Raw genomic sequence first — 24,984 nt, 5'->3', positions numbered from 1 at the left:
ACGCTTTGAAATTTGGCTGTTACGTCTATAGTAATGCAATATTAGTGTAAAAACTGATGCTACAGCGTCACCTGAAATGTGCAAGATACCTAACTCCTCACTAACTTATAGCAAAGGTATCGTGTTTGAGAACATTAGAATGATTTCAATGAATAATTTAAAGGTATTTTGAGTTTTTTTTAGCATAATATTCATTTAGAATAGGTATTATACATTTAAACTAAGTTAAGAATATTACCCAATAGAACCTATGTGCTCATTAATATTTGTCTTCTAAACTAACCTAACCTTACTTGAGATTTTGGCAAATATAGTATTGCTTTAAATATACCAAAAGTACTTACTTACCCAATAATAACAAGTAAAAATAAATAATTATTAATCCCCCTAAAATTTGAAATTCATACCTAACTAATCTTTTCTGCTGTTTTCAAAGGAATAATAACATGTTTAAATAGAAAATAATGGCTCAAATAATATTTCAGTATTCAACAATATTATTACTGTAGCTCAAAAATGTATTCCAAAGGGTATTTTTAAAGGACATCATGTAAATTAAATCAAACCAGAATCATGCAGTTATTTAGTATAACTTTCGCCCACTTAGTATTTTTCGCCAGCTTTAGTTTTAATTCAATCACTTGAAACTTTAATTGTTAGAATAGATTAATTAATTTTTTAGCAGCTCATTTTACTTATTTCTTGTGATTAATACCTAATTATCGCCAGCAAAGTTATTTTTTTTAAGGTTTAGTAATTATTGACCTATCCCATTAACAGTCACCAACCTTTTTTTACCAGCGCGATTTATTATATCCCATAAGATAATCACAGTAACTTTTTAGTTTCAGAGATGTGTATAACTCCACTTAACAGACAAAGTTATTGTGTTTCGATATACGACTGCCCCCAGCTTTTCACGCCTTCCAAGCAGAGGCCTCTGTCAAGTCACGTGATCAACTACCTCAGACAATCGCAGTGTGGCTTCGAAGGAAATATACCAAGAGTGTGCTGTGGCCCCATACCCATAAAATCGCTTGCACCTCGGGGACGAACAACAGTATATAACTTTTTTTAACGTAACGTTTATGTGAAGAAAAAAAGCGGTGATAGCCTAGTAGTTGGTAATGGTCCAAAAAATGAACAAATAATTAGTGTTTTACTTTTAAAGTAAGATTACTATACCAAGTGGGGTATCATATGAAAGGGTTTTACCTGTGGATTCTAATAAAGATTTTTATTTATTCTTATGCATCATAGTTTTTTAATTATCGTGCAAAATGTCGAAAACATACGACTGTAGTACGGAACCCTTGGTGCACGAGCCTGACTTTCAGTTAGCCGGTTTTTTTATCATAGAGAAGACGTCCAACATCAGTTGTCAGACCTATTGATGGAGAAGATCCTGTATATGAAGAAGATTCTTACCCAGAATCTCGAGACAAGTGTGGCATAGAAAACGACGGCAACCGTATCATTGGCGGTCAGTTAACGGAGCTCGATGAGTTCCCATGGATGGCTCTTTTGGGATACCAACCACGTAAGATTTTACATCTATTTATTAAACGAGCGAAGCGAGGTCTCTTAGTACTTGAGTGAATTTGCACTTGTCCGTCTGTCCATATGATTTTTTAAAATATTTTACAATAGGTAGCTTACTCCGAAGCTTAGTCAAGTCAATACCTTTTTGTGCTAGTTCTTGTTTAACTTATTTAGATGAAAAATGACAGCCGTTTCTTATGCTCTTCCCGGCCAGTGTGTCTCCCCAAACTAAAAATAACCTACCACCCTACATCCACCCATATCCTCTATCAGGCAGATATTGGGAAAATTTTCGTATTATTATTAAAACTACCCGACGATTCGAAAGCGCTTGTAAAAAGTCTACTTGAATAAAAACATATTCTATTCTATTCTATTCTATTATATCCAACCCCATTTCCTCCCACCTCCCCTCATCTTCGCCTCATCTACTTTCACCTCCTCCCACATCTACCCCATCTCTTCTCACCTCCCTCTACCTTCCCCATCTAGGTTGAGGAGTTAGGGCCCGAAGTTCAATGATGGTCATTGCTTGGTAGGTACCTACAATGTCAATTCACTAGCAAAAATTACCAAATCCTCACGGCTGAGGAGTTCAATAGCTCGCAGCACCAGCATTGAGGAGTTGGAACTTGGAGTTCAATGATGGAGCGCAATATTTTAAATATTATTTCAGCAGGAACAGGTCCTGAATCCCTATAGTTCAGGAGTGCTATACCCTACATCATCAGGGAGAAAGTTAAGAGTTGGGATTTGGAGTCTAATCGTGAAGTCGTATCTATAATTTTAATGCACTATGAATAATTCCAGAATCAGCATATTATCTTAGGCGAACAGTACCTAAGTAACTTGCATCAGGATTAAGGAGTAAAGAAGACTTTAAGAGTTGTCACCTTAGAATTCCATCGATCCTTCACTACGATGTGACTGGTTATTTTTTCTGAATTTAATTTAATAAATTGTTTTAATTTAGGCAACAATGGACCGTTGACGTACCAATGCGGTGGAGTGCTGATCAATCATCGTTACATCCTTTCGGCTGCCCATTGCGTTGTCGGAGAAATTGAAAAAGCTGTCGGAAAACTGTAAGTGAAACCTTTTACCTACGTTATTTAACTGAAAAGTTGTAAACTTTTGTAAAATATCAGACATGGTTTTTGTAGCTCCCCTCAAACTAAGCGTTAACTTCGTGGTTATAGAAACCCCTTCTATCTATGAACATAGTTTAGCAAAAAAGCTTGTTAAATAACAATCGTTCTACAAGTGTTTGTTTTTGTGACCTTCGTTGCACTTTACTTTTACTCCATAGTTACATTAAAAGACGGAAATAGTTATTTGTTATGCAAGGCTGTAAAATTGTTATTTTGTCGCGAGAGTTTGCGTTGTCGGTGAAATTGAAGAAGTTGTCGGAAAACTGTAAGTGAAACCTTCGTTATAAGTTAAAATCACGTGTGGTAAAATTTTGATAGACAAGAAAAATGCAAAATGATATCTACTTTACGGATACTTGTTCATGATAATATGATGATTGATGATAGAAATTGTATTGTAAATTGAATTGGGGTGAGGATAACATTACTTGCAGTGTGATTTTGAGCACTAGCCTTGGGCAAAAATAAGGATAAAGTAGGAACAGCCAGATTTATTGGAACACTTCAGACTTGAATCCAACTGCAGCTTTTATAGTTTTTATTTAATTTAATTTATTTTTATGCAGAACATCAGCTCGTTTGGGAGAACACAATACAAAGACAGACATAGATTGCGCAGAGCCTGACGACTGCGCTGATTCTCCGCAAGAAATCTTGGTGCATTCCTCTTATCCCAACCCAGGATTCTCTAAAGAAAACAAGAACAGGCAGGACGACATTGCAGTGATAAGACTCGCTAGAAGGGCTGTTTATACAAGTGAGATTTTTTTTTAATTTATAACTAACTGATGCCCACGACCTCGTACGCGTGTATTTAGTTTTTTGAAATCCCGAGGGCACTCTTTGATTTTCCGGTATAAAAGTAGCCTGTGACACTCTTCGGGTCTGAAACTATATCCATGCAATAAATCACGTCGATCCGTTGCTCCGCTGCGACGTGATTGAAGGAGAAAGCAAAAAAACAAACATTTTTGCATAATCTATAATATGGGTACCGTGATACCGTGCTTTAACGGTGAAGGAAAATACCGTGAGGAAACCTGCATGCATCTCTCTAGAGCTTCGTAATGTTCTCAAAGGCGTGTGAAGTCTCCCAATCCGCGTTTTGCCACCATTGTGGACTATTATGGCCTTGGATTATAAGCCCTTCTCATTTTGAGAGAATACCCGTGTTCAGTGGGCCAGGGTTAATTAAGATGATGATATTATACTTTCAAATGCAAAGGTTTCCTTTACATTCGTCCTGTCCATTCCAGTCATGAAAACGAATTTAACCGATAGATAGATTCTCCAGAATAATAATACATCGTCATCGTTAACCGATATACGCTTACTGCTGGACATAAGTCTCTTGTTGTAGGGATTTCGACACGCCACGGTCTTGCGCCGCCTGAATCCAGGGGCTCCCTGCGACTCGTGTGATCGTCTGTCCACCTAAGGGCGGTCTATCAACACTGCACCTTTCGGTGCGAGGTCACTATTCCAGCACCTTAGGACTCCCACGTCTATCGGTTTTTAGAACAATTCCTGTGTGCCCATCGCTACTTCAGCTTCGCAACCCGTTGAGCTATGTCGGCTACTCTGGTTTTCCTACGGATCTCCGCATCCATACTATATACTTTACCATAATATTATAAATGCGAAATTGTGTCTGTCTGTCTGTTTGCTTTTCACGGCTTAACCGTTCAACCGATTTTGACGAAATTTGGTACAGAGGTAGCTTGCAACCTGGGGAAGGACATAGGCTACTTTTTATCCCGGAAAATTTAAGAGTTCCCACAGGATTTTTAAAAACCTAAATCCACGAGTACGAAGTCGCGGGCATCAGCTAGTTTCTTATAATACAAACGTCTTTTATTTTTGTTGCAGCGTATGTTCAACCAATCTGCCTAATAGACTACAGAATCCGCCTGAGTGCCGGCGATGACGTATTTGTAGCAGGCTGGGGAAGTACTCAACACGGTACGTTTCCTGGATATTGACTTTGCACCTCTCTAAATATTATTCTACGAAACTTGTTACAATCATTACCTACTTAATAATACTGGAACATGTAGTGGAAACACGATTGGATACAATTTCCTTGATAATGGAATATTCAATATTTGCTCCAAATACTTAACTTGTTTTTTTAGTTTTACGGGAATAAATTTTTCTGCAGTTTTTTTCTATGTGTTGATCCACATCACAATTTTTTTGAATATAATGAATAGCGAACAATCGTGTAGGCGCTTATTTAGGAATTTATTGATTCGCCCTTTGAATAACTTCGTATGAAAAGTGGGAATACTGCTGAAGGGCACTGGTTCCATAATTCTGTGCTTGTGTTTTTGAAATTTTACCAATTTGTTGCAGGAAACAGCAGTCCAATCAAGCTCAAACTCAATATGCCAATCTTTGCAAAATCTGAATGTGTATTGATGTACAGAACTCTTGGAGCAGATTTGACGGATAACCAGCTGTGCGCTGGTGGAGTGCCCGGCCAGGACGCATGTAGAGGAGACTCAGGGGGACCGCTGATGAGAAAGACTCCTACAGGAACTTGGGAAACTGTGGCGGTTGTCTCCTTTGGGTATGGCTGCGGAAGGGATGGCTGGCCAGGCGTTTATACGTCCGTAGCTAATTATATTGACGGGATAAGAAACGTGATGGCACTGTCTAATGTATAAGCGAAGTTTAGGCTACAATGATTGTATTTATAGGATTTTTACTATTGCCATAATTTTATTTGGACTCTAAAATTACCAGTTGTCTTGAAAATTGTGGAAACTTCCCTTAGCCTAAAGCAGTTTTTTTTTGTATTTTTGGTATCTAAGTATGTAGTTCTAATACATTTGTATGATACCGTATACACAAAAAACTTACTAAGAATGAAAGATGATCACATTGTTAAATTCTCATCAGGGGTTTCACAACTATTTGGGAAGAACGTCTTCATAGTGAAATTGTGAGAGATAAATCTGTTTATGCGTGATATTCGTGAAACTGTAAATAATATGATTTAAGATACTCTCAGTGTTTATTAAAAAATAGACTGGAATAAATTAATATGCATTTCTATGATTTTTTTGTTTAATTTTAATTAGGTATGATACATTCAAACCCATGGCAAGAAATTAATGCATATGTGAATAAAATGTAGGAAACTAGGAAGTGAAGCATACTTGGTAAACGAAGTAAAATATAAAAAAATGATATACCTACCTATAAATCTCATTATCATCATCATCATATAATCAGCCTGCAGACGTCATTGTTGACTTTATATCAGATGCCTTCTCTAGTAAGCGCCACTACTTCTTGTCCTCAGCCTTCCTCATCCAGCCGCTTCCCGCCACCTCTTACAAGTGCATCGTTTCTATATCGATGATCGCGTCGAAGGCACTCCACGCTACGCTTCCTAGTTATAAATCTACTAACAATACCTACAGTAGCTGGCAGGAAATATTGTACATCGGCCTTTAAAAAGATATTTTGTATTCGTAGTCGTAGCGGTTTCATAGAGCGTTGTCTCTGTCGTTGAGACCGACAATACGTCACATAGATATAAGTGACATAGACAACGCTCTACGAAGCCGAAATCTCATTCTAACGGTCAATCTACAATATTCCTTACGTTGAATGCAATAAGTAAGTCAGAATTTAAACACGGAATCAAAATAAATATAATGTTCAATACAAGAACTTGTTGGGAGCTATATTCGGCTTGAGGATCCTATTTTCTCCAATAAAAAGGCTTTCACTCGTGTTATAGGTTGTAATCAAAAATAAGGTTATAATAATTTTTCAATTTTGACATTTCACTTAGAAAACTAAAATCACTCCGATTTTGTGTTGCCACCACTAAATCGATAAGGTGCACCAAGCGGCGCGTACAGACTCCCCCCCTGGAATACCTCCTGGTATTGCAGAACATCCGGGGCCGCAGGTTTCACCCTCACTCCATAAAGGACAAAGCCTTGTGAGCGCTCTTCGGACGTCGCCTCTTTGCGTCGTGACCTCAGCTACTCTAGCGATTCCATCTATGCCCGGAAACAGCTGCTTCACGCGACCCAAACGCCAGTGAAGTGGTGGGCAGGCTTCTTCTTGCAAGAGGACCAGGTCACCCACGCGTAGGCTGCCCCCTTTGCTAGTGCGCCACTTCAGGCGCTGCTGCAGCTCGCTTATATACTCGTTTTGCCAGCGTCTCCAAAAATGCTGGCGTGCTTGTTCCACCCGTTCATAGCGTTGCAAATTAGACGTTTTTTCTGCTTCCAGGGCCGGGTCTGGCAGCGATGTCAGGGGCCGGCCAATCAGAAAGTGCCCTGGGGTGAGGGATTGAAGGTCTGTCGGAGAGGACGAGATAGGACCTAGGGGACGGCTATTCAGAATAGCTTCCACCTGTGCGAACAAAGTGGACAACTCCTCATAGGTCAAATTGGAACTACCAATAACGCGTCTTAAATGCTGCTTGGCTGACTTGATACCTGCCTCCCAATAACCTCCAAAATGAGGGGCGTAAGCTGGGATAAAATGAAATTTGATTTGCTCAGTTGCAGAAAAGTCAGATACAAGATTTGGACCATCCTTTAAGAAATTACCTAGCTCTGTAGCGGCGGAAACAAAGTTTCTCCCATTGTCGCTGAAGATTTCCCGCGGTTTTCCACGGCGACCGATAAATCTACGTAGCGTTAGGATATAGGCCTCTTTGGAAAGTTCGGTCACTGCTTCTAGGTGTACACACTTATATCTAAAGCAAATAAAGAGACACAAGTAGCATTTGAAGGTCTTTGAACCGCGGCCTTTCTTATTTAAGATAGTAAATGGGCCCGCAAAATCAACGCCTGTGGTTTCGAAAGGAAATGCTGGTGTAGTACGCTGTGATGGAAGATGACCCATTAAAGGCGTAACCGTTTTTCCTTGAAAACGTCTGCACCGTACACAATCGCGTACCGTGCGGCGTGCTAGTTGTCTTCCACCTAATGGCCAGACATAGTTTCGCACCGTGTATAACAATAGCTGAGGGCCGGCATGCATTTGCTGAATATGCTCGTATCGAAAAATTAAATAAGACAAATGGTGCTTTGAATGCAATAATATAGGATGCTTCTTGTTGTAATCGTAGTTTGAATGTTCTAGCCTACCACCTACGCGCATAACGCCTCGCTCATCTACAAAAGGACTGAGCGATTTAAGGTTACTTTGAGCTGAAACATCGCGCCTTTTAATCAAAGCTTGGTATTCATTCGAGAATGATTGGAGCTGAGCGAATTTACAAATACAGATAAACGATTGGCTTAATTCATCGACCGTTAAAGGTCCAACTCGTTTGGCTTTAGGCTTTTTAGCGTTATGTATGAACCGCAAAGTGTAAGCGAATGCTCGTTTCAATCTCATTAAGTTGGAAAACCTTTCAAAAGGAATGAGGTTCTCAGAGACTTGAATCGAGTGAATTTTTATTTCAGGTAGATCACCTTCGATCTGTTCTCCTAAAACCGGCCACTCCGACTCCGATTCTGCTAAAAATTTCGGACCTGACCACCATAATTGTGAGTTTAGGAGGCTGCCAGCCTTGGTGCCTCGAGAAATCAAATCCGCAGGGTTATAATTAGAGGTGTCAAAAAATAATGTACCTAATAAATTTATTAAATATATAAATGTATTCAAGATATTCGTTTTTAGATTAAAACAAAATTGAATACAATATATAATAAGTAGTGAAAATTTGAGAAAATCCTTCCTAAAAAATAACTCAGGCGTTCGATCTTTGATACGCCGCGCGCGGCGCGACCGAGCGACGATATTAGAATAAAATATATTAGGTAGGTACAGCTGAATACAAATATCGTCGCGATTCGACGGTGAATAATTATTACATTGAATTTTCGTATTGGCCTGTTACATGTTGACTGTGATGATACGAGTATGCGGCTAGTATTTTTATCATTTTGTTTGTTTCGTAATAAATTTTGAATGCAGTTTTATTTATTTGTGAACTTGAGTGTCGATAAATATTTAATGCGAATAATTGTAATGTAGATTAGGCAAAATAATGTAGATTAGGTACATTTTTGTGTTGTGATAGATTTGTGTCGCGCGTTAATAATACCTATTATAGTAGATTTGTTCTTTTTGGAAATACTTGCGTCATTTTATAAATCGTATGAGAAAATGTTTTTCAAAGTGTAGGTATTATCATACATTTAAGTATTATAGGTAATAGGTTAGTTACGTGAAGTGGTATTGTTCTTTTTAGAAATCATCATCATCATTTTATAATTCGTATGATAATAAATATGTAGAAATGTATGATAATAAATATAGTAGTTACCTACTAAAAAGATTTTTTTATAGGTAACTAGGTAAACTTACCTACCTATTGTATTGTAGGTATCTACTTGACATAGCTTTATCGTTCTACTTGTTTTTATTTTTACATACATAGGTAGGTACTAGGTACTGTATTCCGCGACAGGTTGAGATGGCAATCGGGGTATGAGGCGGGGGTGACACCCCGCACACCCGCACGTCACCCTCGCTCGCCCGCACTGGGTTAGCACAGGGGCCGTGCGGGTGTGCGGGGCATTCCCTCCCCGATTGCCATTTCGACCTGTCGCGAAGGTATGGATTGGGTACCTATTAAGAGTAAAATTTAAAATTTAAATCAATCGAGTTAAATACAAGCTATACCCTAGTTCTCGACCTTATTGACGGTTATGAGAAAGTTGTTTTTGTCATATTCTTGTTCAGTAGGTATCATTCATAGATTGTTAAAATGTTGTTCCCTATGTCAATAAGGTCGGAAATCGCTTGCACCCATTTATCTGCTTGCGCCTCATGGTGAAATCGGTGCAAACAAATCTCGACCTTATTGACGGTTATGAGAAAGTTGTTTTTTGTCATATTCTTGCTCAGTATAATTCATAGATTGCTAAAATGCTGTTTTCTGACGTATGTCAATAAGGTCGAAAATCGATTGCACCCATTTTTCTGCTTGCGTCTCACGGTTCAAGCAATTTTTTTTTGTAACAAAATAATGTAACGTTAATAATTATTAAATATTTGTCTGTAACACGTGATAATATTGTGATACACACATGAACCTGTATTTGACACCTCTAGTTATAATTCGTTGGCACGTGACGCCAGTTTGTTGGTGTAGTAGTCTCGCAGATTTCCACGACTCGATTAGCAACGAATGTTTTTAATTTGCTAGGGTTGGTGTGCAGCCAGCCTAACACGACACTGGAGTCACTCCAATGCACGCTACGTGAAATCGTGCAGCGTAGTGACTCGAGAGCTGCCTTGCACAACCGAGCAGCTAGTAGGGCACCCAACAATTCTAACCGAGGAATCGTAGTCGGCTTGCTAGGATTCACTCTTGATTTGGCGCAGAGCAGTCTGACTACCACTTGTCCGTCGCTGTCGACGGACCTTAGATAGAGGCAACAACCGTGCGCTAAAGCCGACGCGTCGCAAAAAGAGTGAAGCTCCAGGGTAACAGGTAAGCAGCAAAGAGCTAATCTGGGAATTTCAATAAGTTCTAACTTGTTCAGATCCTGTTTTAAATCATCCCAAGTTTCCTGCAAATCACAAGGGACTGGTTCATCCCAATCAATGTTACGACGCCATAACTCCTGCATAAGTATCTTGGATCTGATCGTACAAGGGCTTATAAGGCCTAAGGGATCGAATATTTTGAATGAATGCGACAATATTAATCGTTTTGTTATATAATCATCGGCGTGGTCTGGAATGCTCACTACGATGTTCAAGGTGTCAGTGGATGGTTTCCATTGCAATCCTAAAGTGCTGGTGGACTCGCTTAGCGTTAAATTTTCTAATGGGTCTATGACAGCGCTTTCGAAAATTGAAGGCACGTTAGATTTAAACTTTCGCAGCGGAAAACAACCTGAGCGTAAAACCGAAACAACTGTGGCCAAGATATGATGTAGATCTGATATCGTATCGGCTCCAGTTAGCAAATCGTCCATATAGAAGTCCCGCTGAATGATTGTCTTTATCAAGTCGTCTTCACACTCCTCGCCTAAACGCCATAAACACTTAGTGCTCAGATAGCTAGCGCTCGCAAAACCGTACGTTATTGTATTGAGTCTCAGAGTTTGCAGAGGACTATGCTCATTGTCTCTCCATAGAATTAGTTGCAAGTTACGATCATCTTCGTGCACAATGACTTGACGAAACATCTTTTCGATGTCACCCGTCAGCACGTAGCGGTGTTGACGAAAACGTAATAGGATGGAGAAGAGCGTGTCTTGTACTGTAGGGCCTACGTACTGCAAGTCGTTAACCGAAAAACCCGATGATGTAGGGCACGAAGCGTCAAAAACGACCCTTAGCTTTGTCGATTCACTCTGTTGCTTAAAGACAGCGTGGTGGCATAAAAAATAGGACGGTTCTAGTCTTGCCACATTTAAAATAGAGCAATGGCCTAAATTGAGATATTCATTGATGAATTCAGTGTATTGAGACTTAAGTTCAGGCTGTGCCTTAAAACGCTTCTCTAAATTGAAAAACCTTTTCTTAGCAGTTATGTATGAATTTCCTAAGCAGTCAGGAATGTCCTTGAGGGGTAACCTCACACAAAATCTACCTGAGGAGTCTCGAGTTGTATGAGCCTGGAAGTGTTCCTCACATATCTTCTCATCCTCGCTCAATAGTTTCTTGGGTGAGAGTTCTTCCAGCTCCCAAAATCGATTCAGCAACTTGTCGAGATTATCTGATTGGGGACTTGAAACTTGAAAATTGCATCTTATGTTAGAAGGGCGAGTTCCCGAATTAATAGGACCAGATAAAATCCAGCCGAACTCTGAATTTATTAAATAAGGTTTGTTTGTACCTAATGATTGACGCTCGCATCCTACTATGTGCCAAAATAGGTCAGCGCCGACCAGCACGTCAATTGGTGACGGCTCGTAAAAACTCGGATCGGCTAGCTGAACATCCGTAGGGAATTTGAGATTGTTTGTGTTGATTGATAACCTCGGGATATCACCTGTGAGCTCAGGTAGTACTGGGCAAGTCAACTCCGCTACATATTCACTGTGCAGAGATTTCAATTGAAACGAGCAAAGTTCGTTCGTACAGTGAGAAGTTAAATTGCCTATCCCTATTAAATTGACAGGTTCCATGGGGGACGATTGTAACTCTAGTCTATCTTGTAGTCCTTTGGAAATGAGACTGGACTCCGCACCACAGTCGAGTAAAATGCGAACAACTTCAGTTCTTTTGTTGACTGGGTTGACCGCCTCGACCAAGGCTGTGGACAGAAGTGTAATCCTTTTAACATTATCTCTAGCTAAGTTAACTGTGAGGTCTACTGCAGGTGGGGACGCGGTTCTAGTTGCAGTGGCAGCGCTGTCCTGAGGAGATAGTTGTTGGCTATTACTGCAAATCAAAGAATTATGGCGCTTTCTGCATGTGCGACAAGATCCAGCGCGACAAAAATATGCACTGTGGCCCCCCCGGAGGCAGTTCCGGCAAAGTTTTAAACTATTAACTAGCGCCAGCCGCTGCTCGACAGTTTTATTTTTAAAATCCTCACAGTCATAGATTCTGTGTACGCCTTTGCAGACCTCGCATAGTGGAGCATGAGCCTTAACAGTCTCGGGATGCTGTGATAGTCGCGTCGCAAAAACATTGGTTTGGGGCCGCTTCTTCCTACTGTTATTGCCTGATTCACTGTTAGAATTGCTGGTTGACCTTGGGTGATTGTAAGTTTCTAGTATGTCGGCCCGGTCCTTAAGAAACTTGTTAAACTGCTCGAGAGTAGGAGTGTCCTTAATAGAATTCCTATACTCTTCCCACTTCATACTGGTTTGACTTGCAAGCTTAGAAGAAACTATATGGATGATCAAAGTGTCCCAATGTGAAGTTGCTTCGCCTAAGCTTGAAAGTGCTCGCAAGTTCTTATTAATGTTGTCCACAATAGACCTGAGAACTTTATCGGTGTCGCTTGGTTTTATATCAAAACTTAACAAAGAGTTTAAGTGGCCTTTGATTAACAGACGCTTATTGTCGTACCTCTCACACAGCAAGTCCCACGCTTTGTCGTAATTGGCATCTGTGACTTCAAGATTACTTATTACCCGTGAGGCCTCACCTTCCAAATAGGAGTTAAGATAGCAAAACTTGATCGGAGTAGGTATTCGCTTGTTGTTGTGGACAAGAGAGCAATATAGGTCGCGAAACTCGAGCCACTTACTATAGCTCCCATCAAATTTTCCTATCTGTAAGGTAGGAGGCCTGAAGCCTATACCCGGTTGCTCGTGGCAACAATGAGAGGAACCGTCTAGCTGTACATTAGGATTGCTAGCCTGATTGTACTTGTTTTGAAATTGTTGGGCTGTAGCAATCAAGCTAGCAAATTCGAGCTCAATGGAGTCACGCTCCTCAAGTTCCTGATCTATTTCTGCCGAGTTCAAAACTTCTATCTGACTTTGTATTTCTTCGAATGTGGTAGATAAGCTATCAATTTTTCCTAGCTGGATATTTAATCTAGTTTGTTCTATCTCGTCTACTGACTTTAAGGACTCATGATGAGTTAGAAAATTCTTAAATTTAGTTAAGCGTCCCTTTATCGAGCTACGTTTTACCATAAGTTCTCTTAACTTAGCATCAGACATGATTCTATGATTGTAAATTGATCAACAGCAATGCAACTTGTAATTAACAACTAAAATTCAATTAAATCTCAACTCTATGTAGTTGATATTCCTATATATTATATATTCCTATTATGCTATATTCTTATTCCTTTAAAACAGGAATATCAACTCTAATTTATCACAAATAGAACAAATAACTATTTCTTACCCCACTCCATGTATAAACCTGGTCTGTTTATCACTTCAGCTGGCGTTACCAGAGCCAACAATGGTGCCTAACAGTAACTATCAAGTCAGCCTTACAACACCCAATAATTGTTTAGTGTAGGTAGGTAGGTACCTATCCACCTAATTAGAGTTGGCACTGACACACAAATGGAAGCTAGGCTACTAGTCACTTGGGATAAATAGGGATTAGAGTTAATATAGCGGGAAAGGCATGGACACTTAGCTGAATTGGTGGTGCTGCGTTGATTGCTGAGTGCCGTGGCCCGTAGAATCCACGTCCACGTTCTTGCTGCTTGCCCGTAGCTATATTATAGTAGTGGTTGTAGGATGTAGATAGCTCCTTGAGCCCCGCAGCTGCGATCGTCAATGGCACATCGATGTCAATGGCCAATCACACTTATGATCGGCGCGTATTTTGCCCAAAATTTGTGTTGATTCACGTAGGTCCGTGTCTTAAGGTCGCCATTTGTTCAATACAAGAACTTGTTGGGAGCTATATTCGGCTTGAGGATCCTATTTTCTCCAATAAAAAGGCTTTCACTCGTGTTATAGGTTGTAATCAAAAATAAGGTTATAATAATTTTTCAATTTTGACATTTCACTTAGAAAACTAAAATCACTCCGATTTTGTGTTGCCACCACTAAATCGATAAGGTGCACCAAGCGGCGCGTACATATAATGTAAGATAGGTATATTATTTTTTCTTACACTGTTTCATTAAATAAAAATACATACAAAATTAAATTTTGGTAAATATGTAAAAGGGACTTAATTAAATGGATAGGTGATATAAATTCAAGCGATACCTTATGGGACTTGGAAGCCATCTGAAGTCCCCATACCCCGTACAGAGATATTCAATTAGTCGAAGCGTATCATTTGCATAGGTGTCACTGGCAATCAAATTAAGTGGATCACCGACAATTCTATGCGCATAATTAAATCATTTACCCTTTCGAACGTATATGGGTGTCTAAAATTTTATTTGTTTTCGAGACCCTTTTTGATGATATCGGTTCTATGGGAAATTACTCTCTTGTTTTGGTTGGGCTTTCACGTACTTTCTTAGAGGTACGAGATACGAGAAAAGACTACTCATCTCATTAGCTATACCTAGCATATACATACTCGTCGTTATACACAATCTTTCTATGGGACCAACCCATAAATCATAAAACAACGATCAGCTGTTCAATATACTTACTTCTCTTAGTCATTGTGAACTATGTGTGAACTTTAGTCGAGTGATATAAACATTTTGTGTGTTGATTTTGTATTCATAAAGGGTCAAAGATCTATGCTGGGCATACGTCATCTACCAATAAGTAATTTCCACGGCAGAGCGGCTACCAGCAACTTTCTCCAAAACATCACATCAACATCAGTGCCAATTTGATACAGAAAATACTCATGGGCATATTGTTTGTTAGTTAATCATTTATCTACATCACATAAAAGTATAAAAACTAAAACATAAATTAATGAAAAGGACGTGCTCAAAGACAATTATTCATCTCTACTAGATAGATTTCCTCCAGCTGAATAGATTTTTGTGTCGTGAGTATAAATTAATAAATTAAAAACATGTCGTAATCGAAAAAGCTCGGCTAAAAAATTTCCGTAACAAAGTTGGGAAAAAACATGTAGTAAATCACAACTGCGAATACATTCATTCATTTCACCCGGGAGATAACAAATACGAAAAGGGGAGTTTCAATCGGAATCTAAAAATTACGGCAGTTTAAAAGTAGGCAACATTTACATAAAACTACTATATCCGATGTGATATACACTCCACGCGGCCCATTTGTTTGTTTTATGCGAAAAATATCGCTTGCATCGGAATATAGGTTGGACTAATTTGAAAGTCGATTTTATTGTTATCACTATTCAACCTAAGGGGCCGATTTTTCGATCAACAAAATAATGAACTGAGTAATAACTTTCACGTTCTGACGACGATTTTCAATAATTCCTTAAACTTCAACAATTGATTACACTTTAAGGGTGTCTGGCAAGGGGTTGCCACCACACTACTGTAAGTGTCTGGCAATGCATGATATGATTTTTAATACCATTCCGAAGAAAATATTAAAAAAATTAGACTTTGACGTAAGATTTTTTACACCTTTATTACCCAAATCCACCATGATGGCTTCATAGTCGCTGATCGTTCCTCCCTGTGTCGGCGATAATACGCAGAGAAATTTTCAGTTTTTATAAAATAACGAATGTCTGGCACGCTCTGGCTCTTAGTCCATGAGGTATATCATATAAACATATTACTATAACTTAAGTTGGTATGGATTGCGTTATTATAAATAGGCTACACACTCTACACAGCCTTATCAATGAATAATTAGTTAAAAATAGTTCTGTTTTTTTCCCGCAAATCATTTAGAAACTATTTTCTAGAGAATCGAGAGACGCGTCGTCGTTTCGTTCTAACAACCCTAATCCCTGGAAACAGCAAGTTTTTTGCCCTCCTGTAAAGTTGCTAAGAAGCTGTGGTAGCCTAGTGGTTAGGACGTCCGCCTTCCGATCGGAGGTCCGGGATTCGATCCCGGGCACGCACCTCTAACTTTACGGAGTTATGTGCGTTTTTAAGTAATTAAAATATCACTTGCTTTAACGGTGAAGGAAAACATCGTGAGGAAACCTTCATGCCTGAGAGTTCTCCATAATGTTCTCAAAGGTGTGTGAAGTCTGCCAATCCGCACTTGGCAAGCGTGGTAGACTATATGGCCAAAACCCTTCTCACTCTGAGAGGAGACCCGTGCTCTGTACTGAGCCGGCGATGGGTTGATCATGATAATGAAAGTTGCTAACAGCGATATACTCGTACTTACTGCGGTTGCTAAACTAATTTAGACTGACGTAGTGTTAAATCCTAAGACTTGAACATATAGGTCTGAAAAAAAAATCAGCTTCTGAAATCTGAATCTTCTCAAATAGATCGACCATTGTGGGCAGTTAATTACGTCTGATAATAATTAAAGTTAAACGTATGAGGAAAATTATTGTAATCTATAGGGCACAGATAAGGTCAATACCTAATGAAAGTGTTTATTATAATAATATCTGGAATTGTGTTTTTATAAAACGAGTTTCCGTCATTATTTTTAGGGTTCCGTACCTCGAAAGAAAAAAAGAAATCCTTATAGGATCACTTCGTTGTCTGTCCGTCTGACTGTCTGCTAGCCTTTCACCGCCCATCCCGCTTGCATCCCGGCGAAGGACATAGGCTATTTTTATCCCGGAAAATCCAAGAGTTCCCAGGGGGTTTATAAGAACCTAAATTCACGCGGACAAAGTCGCGGGCATCATCTAGTATAAATATAAGGGAGCATGTGAAATGCTTGTTTAATTTCAATATAGATAATTCACACGCGATGTTGTCAATCGTGGAAACGCTATGTATGCCACTATTGTATCATAAGAATCGCGATATTTATCATGCAACATATAAAATCCTCTCAATAAACAACAGGAGCCATTTGAATTGAGGTTTTACATTTGTAAATAATGGAGTATGTTATGTTTTTCATAATTTTATTGTCGGTTTTATTGTGTTCAAATGTTTCCTATGCCCAACTCGAAAAAGTAAGTAGAATTGGTATGGTATAAATATGTATGTATTATAAGTTTGTATGGTGGCGCGCTCTTGGGAAGGCCTATGTCCAGCAGTGGACGCAAACAGGCTGATGGATGGATAAGTACCTACTCTAGTTGTTGCCCGCGCACCTCGTACGCTTGGATTTAGGCTTTTAAAAATCCCGCTGGAAATCTTAGATTTTCCGAGATAAAAAGTAGCCTATGTCACCCTCCAAACTCAAACTCAAATCATTTATTCAGAATAGGTAAAATTTTACGATTACTGATGGGCAACATTTTAATTTATAAGATGATATTATAGTGGTGATAATTTATACGTATACTTAAAACTAAAGCTACGAGGGTTCCAAACGCGCCCAGGTCTTAAACAATACCCATGCAAAAAATAACGTTGATCAGTTGCTCCGTCACAACGTGATTGAAGGACAAACCAAGATACCAACAAACAAACACACTTTTTCTTTTCTTTCTTTCTTCATTCTGGGCCGGTTTCCGCACTTAAACGTTTCCGTCTGTTGTGCGTGCATCACCCTTCCCCGCCGAAGTCTTCACTCCAGCCATCCAAGCTCACTCCAGAAGCCAAGTAGACCGCCCAGGTTGCCGAGGGCTTCTTGGAGTGAGGTCGGGGAACCTAAATGGCGTTCGCGTTGCTCTGCTACGCCCGTGCACTCCAGGAGCACGTGCGTCGGTGTTTCATCGACCTCCATGCAGGCCCTGCACAGAGGACTGTCGGTGACACCTATAACGAAAAGGTGTTTGTTTAGTGGGCTATGCCCTGTTATGAGTCCCACCACCTTCCTAAGTTTACCTCTGTCCAGGCGGAGTAGTTTGTTAGTTTGACGTTTGTCTATGTTAGGAAAAGCCTCTTTGGCTTGCCTGCAGTCTGTTGTGTTAGCCCATAGTTAAGAATGTTCTTTTAGTGTTAGTTCATGCAACCAGGTTTTATACTCACTGAAGGGTATGGGTACGATGGTTCTGGCCCTGTCACCTTCAGTGTCGTAGCCTTTCGTGCTAGTGCGTCTGCTGCCTCGTTTCCCTGGTCTCCATCATGTCCTTTGACCCACCTTAGGGTGATGTCGTTTGACATGGCGAGAGTTTGCAGAGCCTTGTGGCAGTCTTGTATAAGTTGGGAGGTCGTCGAGAATCTAGCCAAGGCTTTAAGAGCAGTTTGGCTATCAAAACAAACACACTTTCGCATTTATAATAATATGGGTAGTGATTTGGAAGTGCCGTTGCCGGATACGGTTATGAGAACTATTTTGATGTATTGATGATTTTTTGATCGGATTGATGTGATTTTTTGCATGGGTATAGATAAAGACCTGGAAAGTGACAGGTTACTTTTTATCCCGGAAAATCAAGAGTTCCCACGGGATTTAAAAAACCTAATTACATGCGGACGAAGTCGCGGGCATCAGCTAGCAATGTTATAAAGAGGTAAAGTTTATCAGTTTGGCTGTAGGAGGTAATCTCCGAAACTACTGACCCCATTTCTAAAATTCCCCGAGTGCTATCAATATCCATCGCTACCCATATTATAACAGCGAAAGTAATTAGGCATGTTTATTTATTTATTAGTTTGTTGGTTTGTCTTTCAATTAGGTATCCTTCAACGGAGCAACGGATAGGCTTGATTTTTGCATCGATATAGGTAGGTAGCTAGAGACCGGAAGAGTGATATAATATAGTCTACTTTTTACTTCGAAAATTAAAGAGTTTCCAAGGTATTTTAAAACCACGCGGACGAAGTTGCGGGCATCAGCTATTCAGCTATAAAATACAATATACAACATACTAGCTGATGCCCGCGACTTCCTTCACTTATTGCGATTTAGGTTTTTAAAAACCCCGTGGGAACTCCTTGGTTTTCCGGGATAAAAAGTAGCCTATGACAGTCTCCAGGTCTCTAACTATGCTATGCAAAAATCATGTCAATCCGTTGCTCCGTGGCGACGTGATTGAAGTACAAACCAACAAACAAACACACTTTCACATTTATAATACGGGTAGTGATATGGGTAGTGATTATGTATCGCGGAGGAAGTCGATGGCCATATCTACTAGGTGATATTAACCTAAAGATATGAATATATCTCCGAATATAAATTTGTCCCATTCGGTGTCGAGACCCTTGGTCCGTGGGGTCCTAGCGCTATAAGACTTTTTAAAGAAATAGCAAAAAGGTTAGTCGACATCACAGGAGACCGAAGAGCTGGCAGCTACCTCGGACAAAGAATTAGCCTAGCTATTCAAAGGGGGAACGCTGCCAGTATTTTCGGAACCTTGCCTAAAGGGACTCCTTTTAATAATATATTTTAGTTATAATATTATATTTTTTAAGGTTTTAGTTTTAGTTTAAATTATTAATTACCTAAAGTAAAAGGGTGATGCTTACGAGGAAACGTTTCGTATTTACTTTACAGCAATGCTATGCTACCATGTTTAACAAAGGGACTGAGGCATGCAGCGATTTTGAAAATGAGAGGATCATCTGTAATTTACGTATGGAAATTATTCCTAAAAGCGATGACGAGGAAGGTGGTTATATGCTTTCTGGTGAGATGGACATCAAGGAAGACCTCGACGAGGAGTATGGGGTAAATTTAACAAACTCGTATAAATTGATACTAACAATCCGTTCGCTATTTGCCTTTTTATGACGTAGACACTCATTAGACAGGATTTTTGAAATATCTATCCATTTCTCCTGTAGGTATAGGTAAATAATAGACATGAAAGTTTTTACGAGAGTGCGTCATTTTGCAAGCTGCCTATAAAATAAAATAAATAAATATGCCTTTTATTGACTGAACAAAATAAAAATACAGAATCTAATTTTTCTAGTAGTTAGGTACTCACACTTTTCATACTTTAAGTTCTATGCCTATTTCCTTATTTTTAAAAAAAGTTGAAAAAATAAGCTGCCTATATGCCATGTAAATTTATATTTGAGTTTTTAACTAAAAATCCGAATTTCTATGGGTATAACGTTGATTAAAATGAAACACTGACTCGTTTATTTTCTCGTAAAAACACTAGTTTTGTTTCACGTATTATTTATCTATAAGTATCTCGTATCACATCTTGGTTTAAACTCATTGTATTCATTATCATTACTATTTCACGTACATATTGCTTTGAACACTAATAAATTGTTATATGATTTTGGAAAACATGTTACTTAGGTGATCTTCGCAGAAAGACAAAGGAATTGCACTGTGTCATAAATAACTAACATTATTTAGGCTCGGTTGGCGGTACCCACTTTCTCAATTATTTAATAAAAATAGCGTGAGATAATCATACATCAACGACATCTATTTTACGGTAGAGAAACTACATTTGCACTGACATGCAGAACCTATGTGCAGAACTATTTTTAACCGACTTCAAAAAAAGGAGGAGGTTCTCAATTCGTCGGAATCTTTTTTTTTTTTTTTTTTATGTATGTTCCCCGATTACTCAAAGACGCCTGGACCGATTTTGAAAATTCTTTTTTTGTTTGAAAGGGTATACTTCAAAGTTGGTCCCATTTAAATTTGGTGAAGATCTGATGAACATCTTCGAAGATAGATACTGGAACTCCTCAACGGATAAGAGTAAATTGCTCGCGATCAGTGTAATAGCTTAGTAAACAGTAGATTTTTAACCAGTCATAGCATAATTCCACGGGGCCACTAAAAATTGTGAAATAAATTTTTTTTACAAAAAAAATAAAAACCGACTTCGATACACAAACACTAAAAATTGAAAAATAATTTAATTTATTACCGAATATATTATGTATACAAGAGTTAATATAGTTCCATAATAATATTTTTTGGGGTCGGTGCCAATGAGGTGCCATTGTGGAGTCTCATAAAAATATGAAGTCTACACGATTCGCGCAGCTAAAGCTAATTGGCACCGGCACCAAAAAGTATTATTATGGAACTATATTAACTCTTGTATACATAATATATTCGGTAATAAATTAAATTATTTTTCAATTTTTAGTGTTTGTGTATCGAAGTCGGTTTTTATTTTTTTTTGACAAACGTCTTGAAAAATTACAGACTTTCATGCAAATTCCTCCCCCTATTTAATCACCTTGGGGGCCGAAACTCCAAATTTCGTAAAACACGTCTTCATTTTTAATCGAAAGCCCAAATAGGTACCAATTTTCATGGATATGACTCGAAAAGCGCTTAAAAATCGCCTATTTATCCCCCTTTGGAATGGCATTTCCCAAATTCTTTACTGGGTGCCTACGTTTTAATATAAAGATCCTACTGTTACAAGTTTCTAACCCCAGCAGTTTATGCTAGGTTTAGGCAATGCGTTGATAGATCAGTCAGTCAATCCGAATAATTTTTAGGGTTCCGTACCTCAAAAGGAAAAAAGGAACCCTTATAGGATCACTTCGTTGTCTTTTCTGTCTGTTTTTGTATGTATAGCTATAGATTTAACGGATTTAACTTATTATTCACAGGTAGAATTGAAGGTATGGAAGGAGTTAGAAACCGGAAAAAATTACCTGTATAGTGTGGAAGGTAATCTTTGTGATAGCCTAAAAATGAATGATACTCCATGGAAACCTTTTGCGGATGCACTTCAAACGACTGACTGTCCTGTTCTAAAGGTAAATTATAATTATCAAGCTTATAGTATATGGGTAGTTCTACAAACTAAGGAATTTTTGGCGGCTCAGCCAAAATATGATAAAAAAAATGTTAATAACATTTTTTTTAAATAGAATACTATTAATTACGATTGTTTCTAGATGGTCACTAAAAATCATTAAGATTCACAATTCTTTTCTGAACAAAATTACCGTTCAAAGTGCCGAATTCTCAAGATCCTGCAGTGTCCCTCGTCCAAATTTTTGTTTAAAGTGCGTCGTGATACATTTGTTTCTACATTAGGGTTTTAAAAGAATCCCAAATTAATAAGTTTACTATTTTTCCTAGCGAGGTAGAACAATAACTATAGTACTTTCCTTAAAAAATATTGAAATCTTGTTTACATTTTGTCCCCACGACTTTATATCAGTATCCGGTTCGCTGTTGAATTAGCAAATATTCACTAGACTATTTACCGTGCGTCTTTACCGTTCCGCTGAGTCGATAGTACCTACGAAAGAGACAAAGAATGTCATCTATCTATTCTCACCAAGCACGTTGTTTAGTGAGCCGAGTGCGTTAAGCGAGTGAAATGGTGTCGTAATCAGTGAAGTTCACAGAATCCTGGTAAGATTTTTATTTACGAAATAAATAATGAATTTGACTAATTTTAGCGTATTGATATGTAAGATGCTAGTGCATAGGCCTAGTTTAGGTTTATTTTTGTTAAAAGTTATAAATTGGTGTGTTTATTTTATTTTTAGACAGAAATTATCAGGCACCTGGCCTCAGGGTCCTATCCAGTTGTACTGAGAACCATCCAGGATCCTGAGAAGATCATATTAAAGTATTGTTTCTGTGCAATAATAGTATTTTTTACACAAACATTTATATGGCACAAATAATAATTATGTATTTACGCTGTCCATTACTTTCAAATAAACAAAATAAAAAATCAAAAATAAATATTCATGGTTTACCGAGACATTGCATAATTTTCAAGATGATGATTAATGTTCCTGTAGAAGGCTGTTTTAGGTACATAGAATTAGTATCAAAGCCAAGTTTAAAACTACTTCTTATTGTTATAAAAGATACTTTGATTATTATTTTGATTGGTAAGAGCTAAATTTTCCAAAATAAATGATTGATCTCGATTGATTTTTGTTTTCCTCAGCTTCCTCGTGACACTCTCAGTTTCCTGTGGCTCGATTTTTTTAAATAGTCATAAATCAAAAAATATTAAATATTTATTATAAGTATTGATTTTGACTGTTCCCTTAAGGATAAGCTAAAAGACACTGTACTCTAGTTATTAGACTCAATTCCGCCACCAGAATGAATAAAAATTCAGGCCGAAACCAGCCTCGAATTCTTCCTTAGTTTGTAGAACTAACTAGGTACCCATAATATGTATAAGACATTGAACTAATTAGTATCTATAGAAATGCTACTTCAAACAATAATCGTGTTCTATGAAGCTATCGATATTAGTTTATTTTTATTTTTATTCAGATACAAGTTAGCTCTTGACTGCAATCTCACCTGGTGGTAAGTGATGATGAAGTCTAAGATGGAAGCGGGCTAACCTGGGGGCATGGCAATTTTTTTTAATAAACCTATGCCCCTTTGGTTTCTACACGGCATCGTATCGGGACGCTAAATCGCTTGGCGGCACGACTTTGCCGGTAGGTTGGTAACTAGCCACGGCCGAAGCCTCCCACCAGACCATTATAAATGCGAAACTGTGTCTGTCTGCTAGCTTTGCACGGCCTAACAGTGTAACTGATTTTGATGAAATTTGGTACAGAGTTAGCTTACATCCCGGGGAAGGACAAATGCTTCTTTTTATCTCGGAAAATAAAATAGTTCTCACGTGATTTTAAAAAAACTTAAATCCACGCAGAAGTCGTGTGCATCGTCTAGTAGTAGATATATAAGGACTAATTTTCTTCTAACTGTGTACCTGAAGCGCTCTACCGTGTTAATAGGAGTCCAACTACCTATATATTTTGTGTCCATTGTCCATCCAGCCCGTGTTCCTTCTGGGTGAAAGTGTGTTGACGATTGACCTGGCACGGCACGGTATTGCTCATTAGAGCCACCCGGCATCCGTCCTGCACCTCCTCGCCTCGTGCGGTTGGTATTTTTTATATGGACTTCTATGGAGTATGGACATCGCTCACTAGACACATCAAGTCCGTAGCGTCAGCGCTCGCAAGCTGGCACGTGCGGACGGCGAGCCTGCTCGCATGCTTGCCTTGCGTTGACTGCTCATTGCCAACGCACGAGTCCTGAGTTAACCGCGCGCTGCCAGACTGTATTGTTATAAGGATCTAGTACCAATCGCTGACAGACTAATCAAAAATTTGTGGACACCGCGATGTTCACTCGTTGACCACGCGAGGTTCACTGGTTAACAACGCGGCGTCCACCCGTGGACCACCTGTCGACACGAGTGGACACCGAACGACGAGGTGGTGCTGGTCGCGTGCCGGGTAACTCTTATATAGAGCTATGACCTTAATCGGCAATCCAACCACAATCTGTGCGACACGTCGAAAAAGCTGCAAGAAAGCGATATCGCACTGAATGTGGTAAATTGTTATATTTTACAGGGAGTTTATAAGGTGGATAAATTGAGGTTGGATCTTGACTTTGCCGAACCATTTAAGAAAGAGGAATTTTGCGGCAATTACGTGGTAGAAATTTCTATGAAGAAGGGTCCAAGTGACAAGATGTGTTATGAGATCGGCGTCGAAATCGAAGAGACACCTTGCGAGTAATGAAATCGGAGTTGTGTTAGAAATAAAAACTAGTTTTGCGACTTTTTATTTTTATTTTGCTTCCTGCAAGCGCAAGCCTATATAGTTGTAAACAAATACGCACTAAGTACCAAAAAGTTCCTAGTGAAGGAACTTGAAAACTGTGAATAAGTACACGTTTATTTCATCACCGGAGCATCCTCTACTCTACTCCCCCTCGATTCAACGTGATTGTACGACGTAGGTACAATTCCGCAGACCATTTCTAATAAACTTATTAAGGGAAACGACCAAAATAATAAATTATTACCAATAGGTAATCACCAAATTTAATATCTATCTATTTTGTATCTATCTTACTAGCAGGTATGTACTCGTATCTATTTCATGGTCTCTGGATACAAGAGACGTATAGTGGGCGTAGGAAAATCCTTGCAAGTGACCTATGTCCACTCATGTCCAGCAATGGTCGTA

General features: G+C 38.8%; 3 protein-coding genes and 1 long non-coding RNA gene across 4 annotated transcripts; 3 read left to right on the top strand and 1 right to left on the bottom strand.

The window, feature by feature from the left end:
* The first annotated feature begins 853 nt into the window (after window positions 1–853).
* LOC138402690 (phenoloxidase-activating enzyme 1-like) lies at window positions 854–5,756 on the top strand. The gene is made up of 7 exons (XM_069500351.1): window positions 854–1,006; window positions 1,360–1,540; window positions 2,516–2,627; window positions 2,917–2,958; window positions 3,260–3,450; window positions 4,563–4,655; window positions 5,049–5,756. Exons 1-7 carry the CDS (start codon window positions 854–856, stop codon window positions 5,360–5,362), a joined length of 1,086 nt encoding a protein of 361 aa, XP_069356452.1. The 3' UTR covers window positions 5,363–5,756.
* A 4,034-nt stretch (window positions 5,757–9,790) lies between these two features.
* On the bottom strand, window positions 9,791–13,318 carry LOC117984570 (uncharacterized). Its single transcript, XM_034971197.1, has one exon. It carries the CDS (start codon window positions 13,316–13,318, stop codon window positions 9,791–9,793), a length of 3,528 nt encoding a protein of 1,175 aa, XP_034827088.1.
* Window positions 13,319–16,936: 3,618 nt separating this feature from the next.
* CheA87a (Chemosensory protein A 87a) lies at window positions 16,937–24,577 on the top strand. The gene is made up of 4 exons (XM_034970856.2): window positions 16,937–17,132; window positions 19,568–19,741; window positions 21,616–21,765; window positions 24,364–24,577. The coding sequence occupies exons 1-4, from the start codon at window positions 17,055–17,057 to the stop codon at window positions 24,529–24,531; spliced, it is 570 nt and encodes a 189-aa protein (XP_034826747.1). The 5' UTR covers window positions 16,937–17,054; the 3' UTR covers window positions 24,532–24,577.
* LOC138402666 (uncharacterized) lies at window positions 21,797–22,902 on the top strand. Its single transcript, XR_011237022.1, has 2 exons — window positions 21,797–22,372; window positions 22,510–22,902. It is a non-coding gene; the product is annotated as an uncharacterized lncRNA (long non-coding RNA).
* Window positions 24,578–24,984: the final 407 nt, after the last annotated feature.

Source organism: Maniola hyperantus, chromosome 8 (assembly GCF_902806685.2).
Source record: "Maniola hyperantus chromosome 8, iAphHyp1.2, whole genome shotgun sequence".
Lineage (NCBI taxonomy): Eukaryota > Metazoa > Arthropoda > Insecta > Lepidoptera > Nymphalidae > Maniola > Maniola hyperantus.
This window is presented reverse-complemented; position numbering and strand designations above follow the sequence as displayed.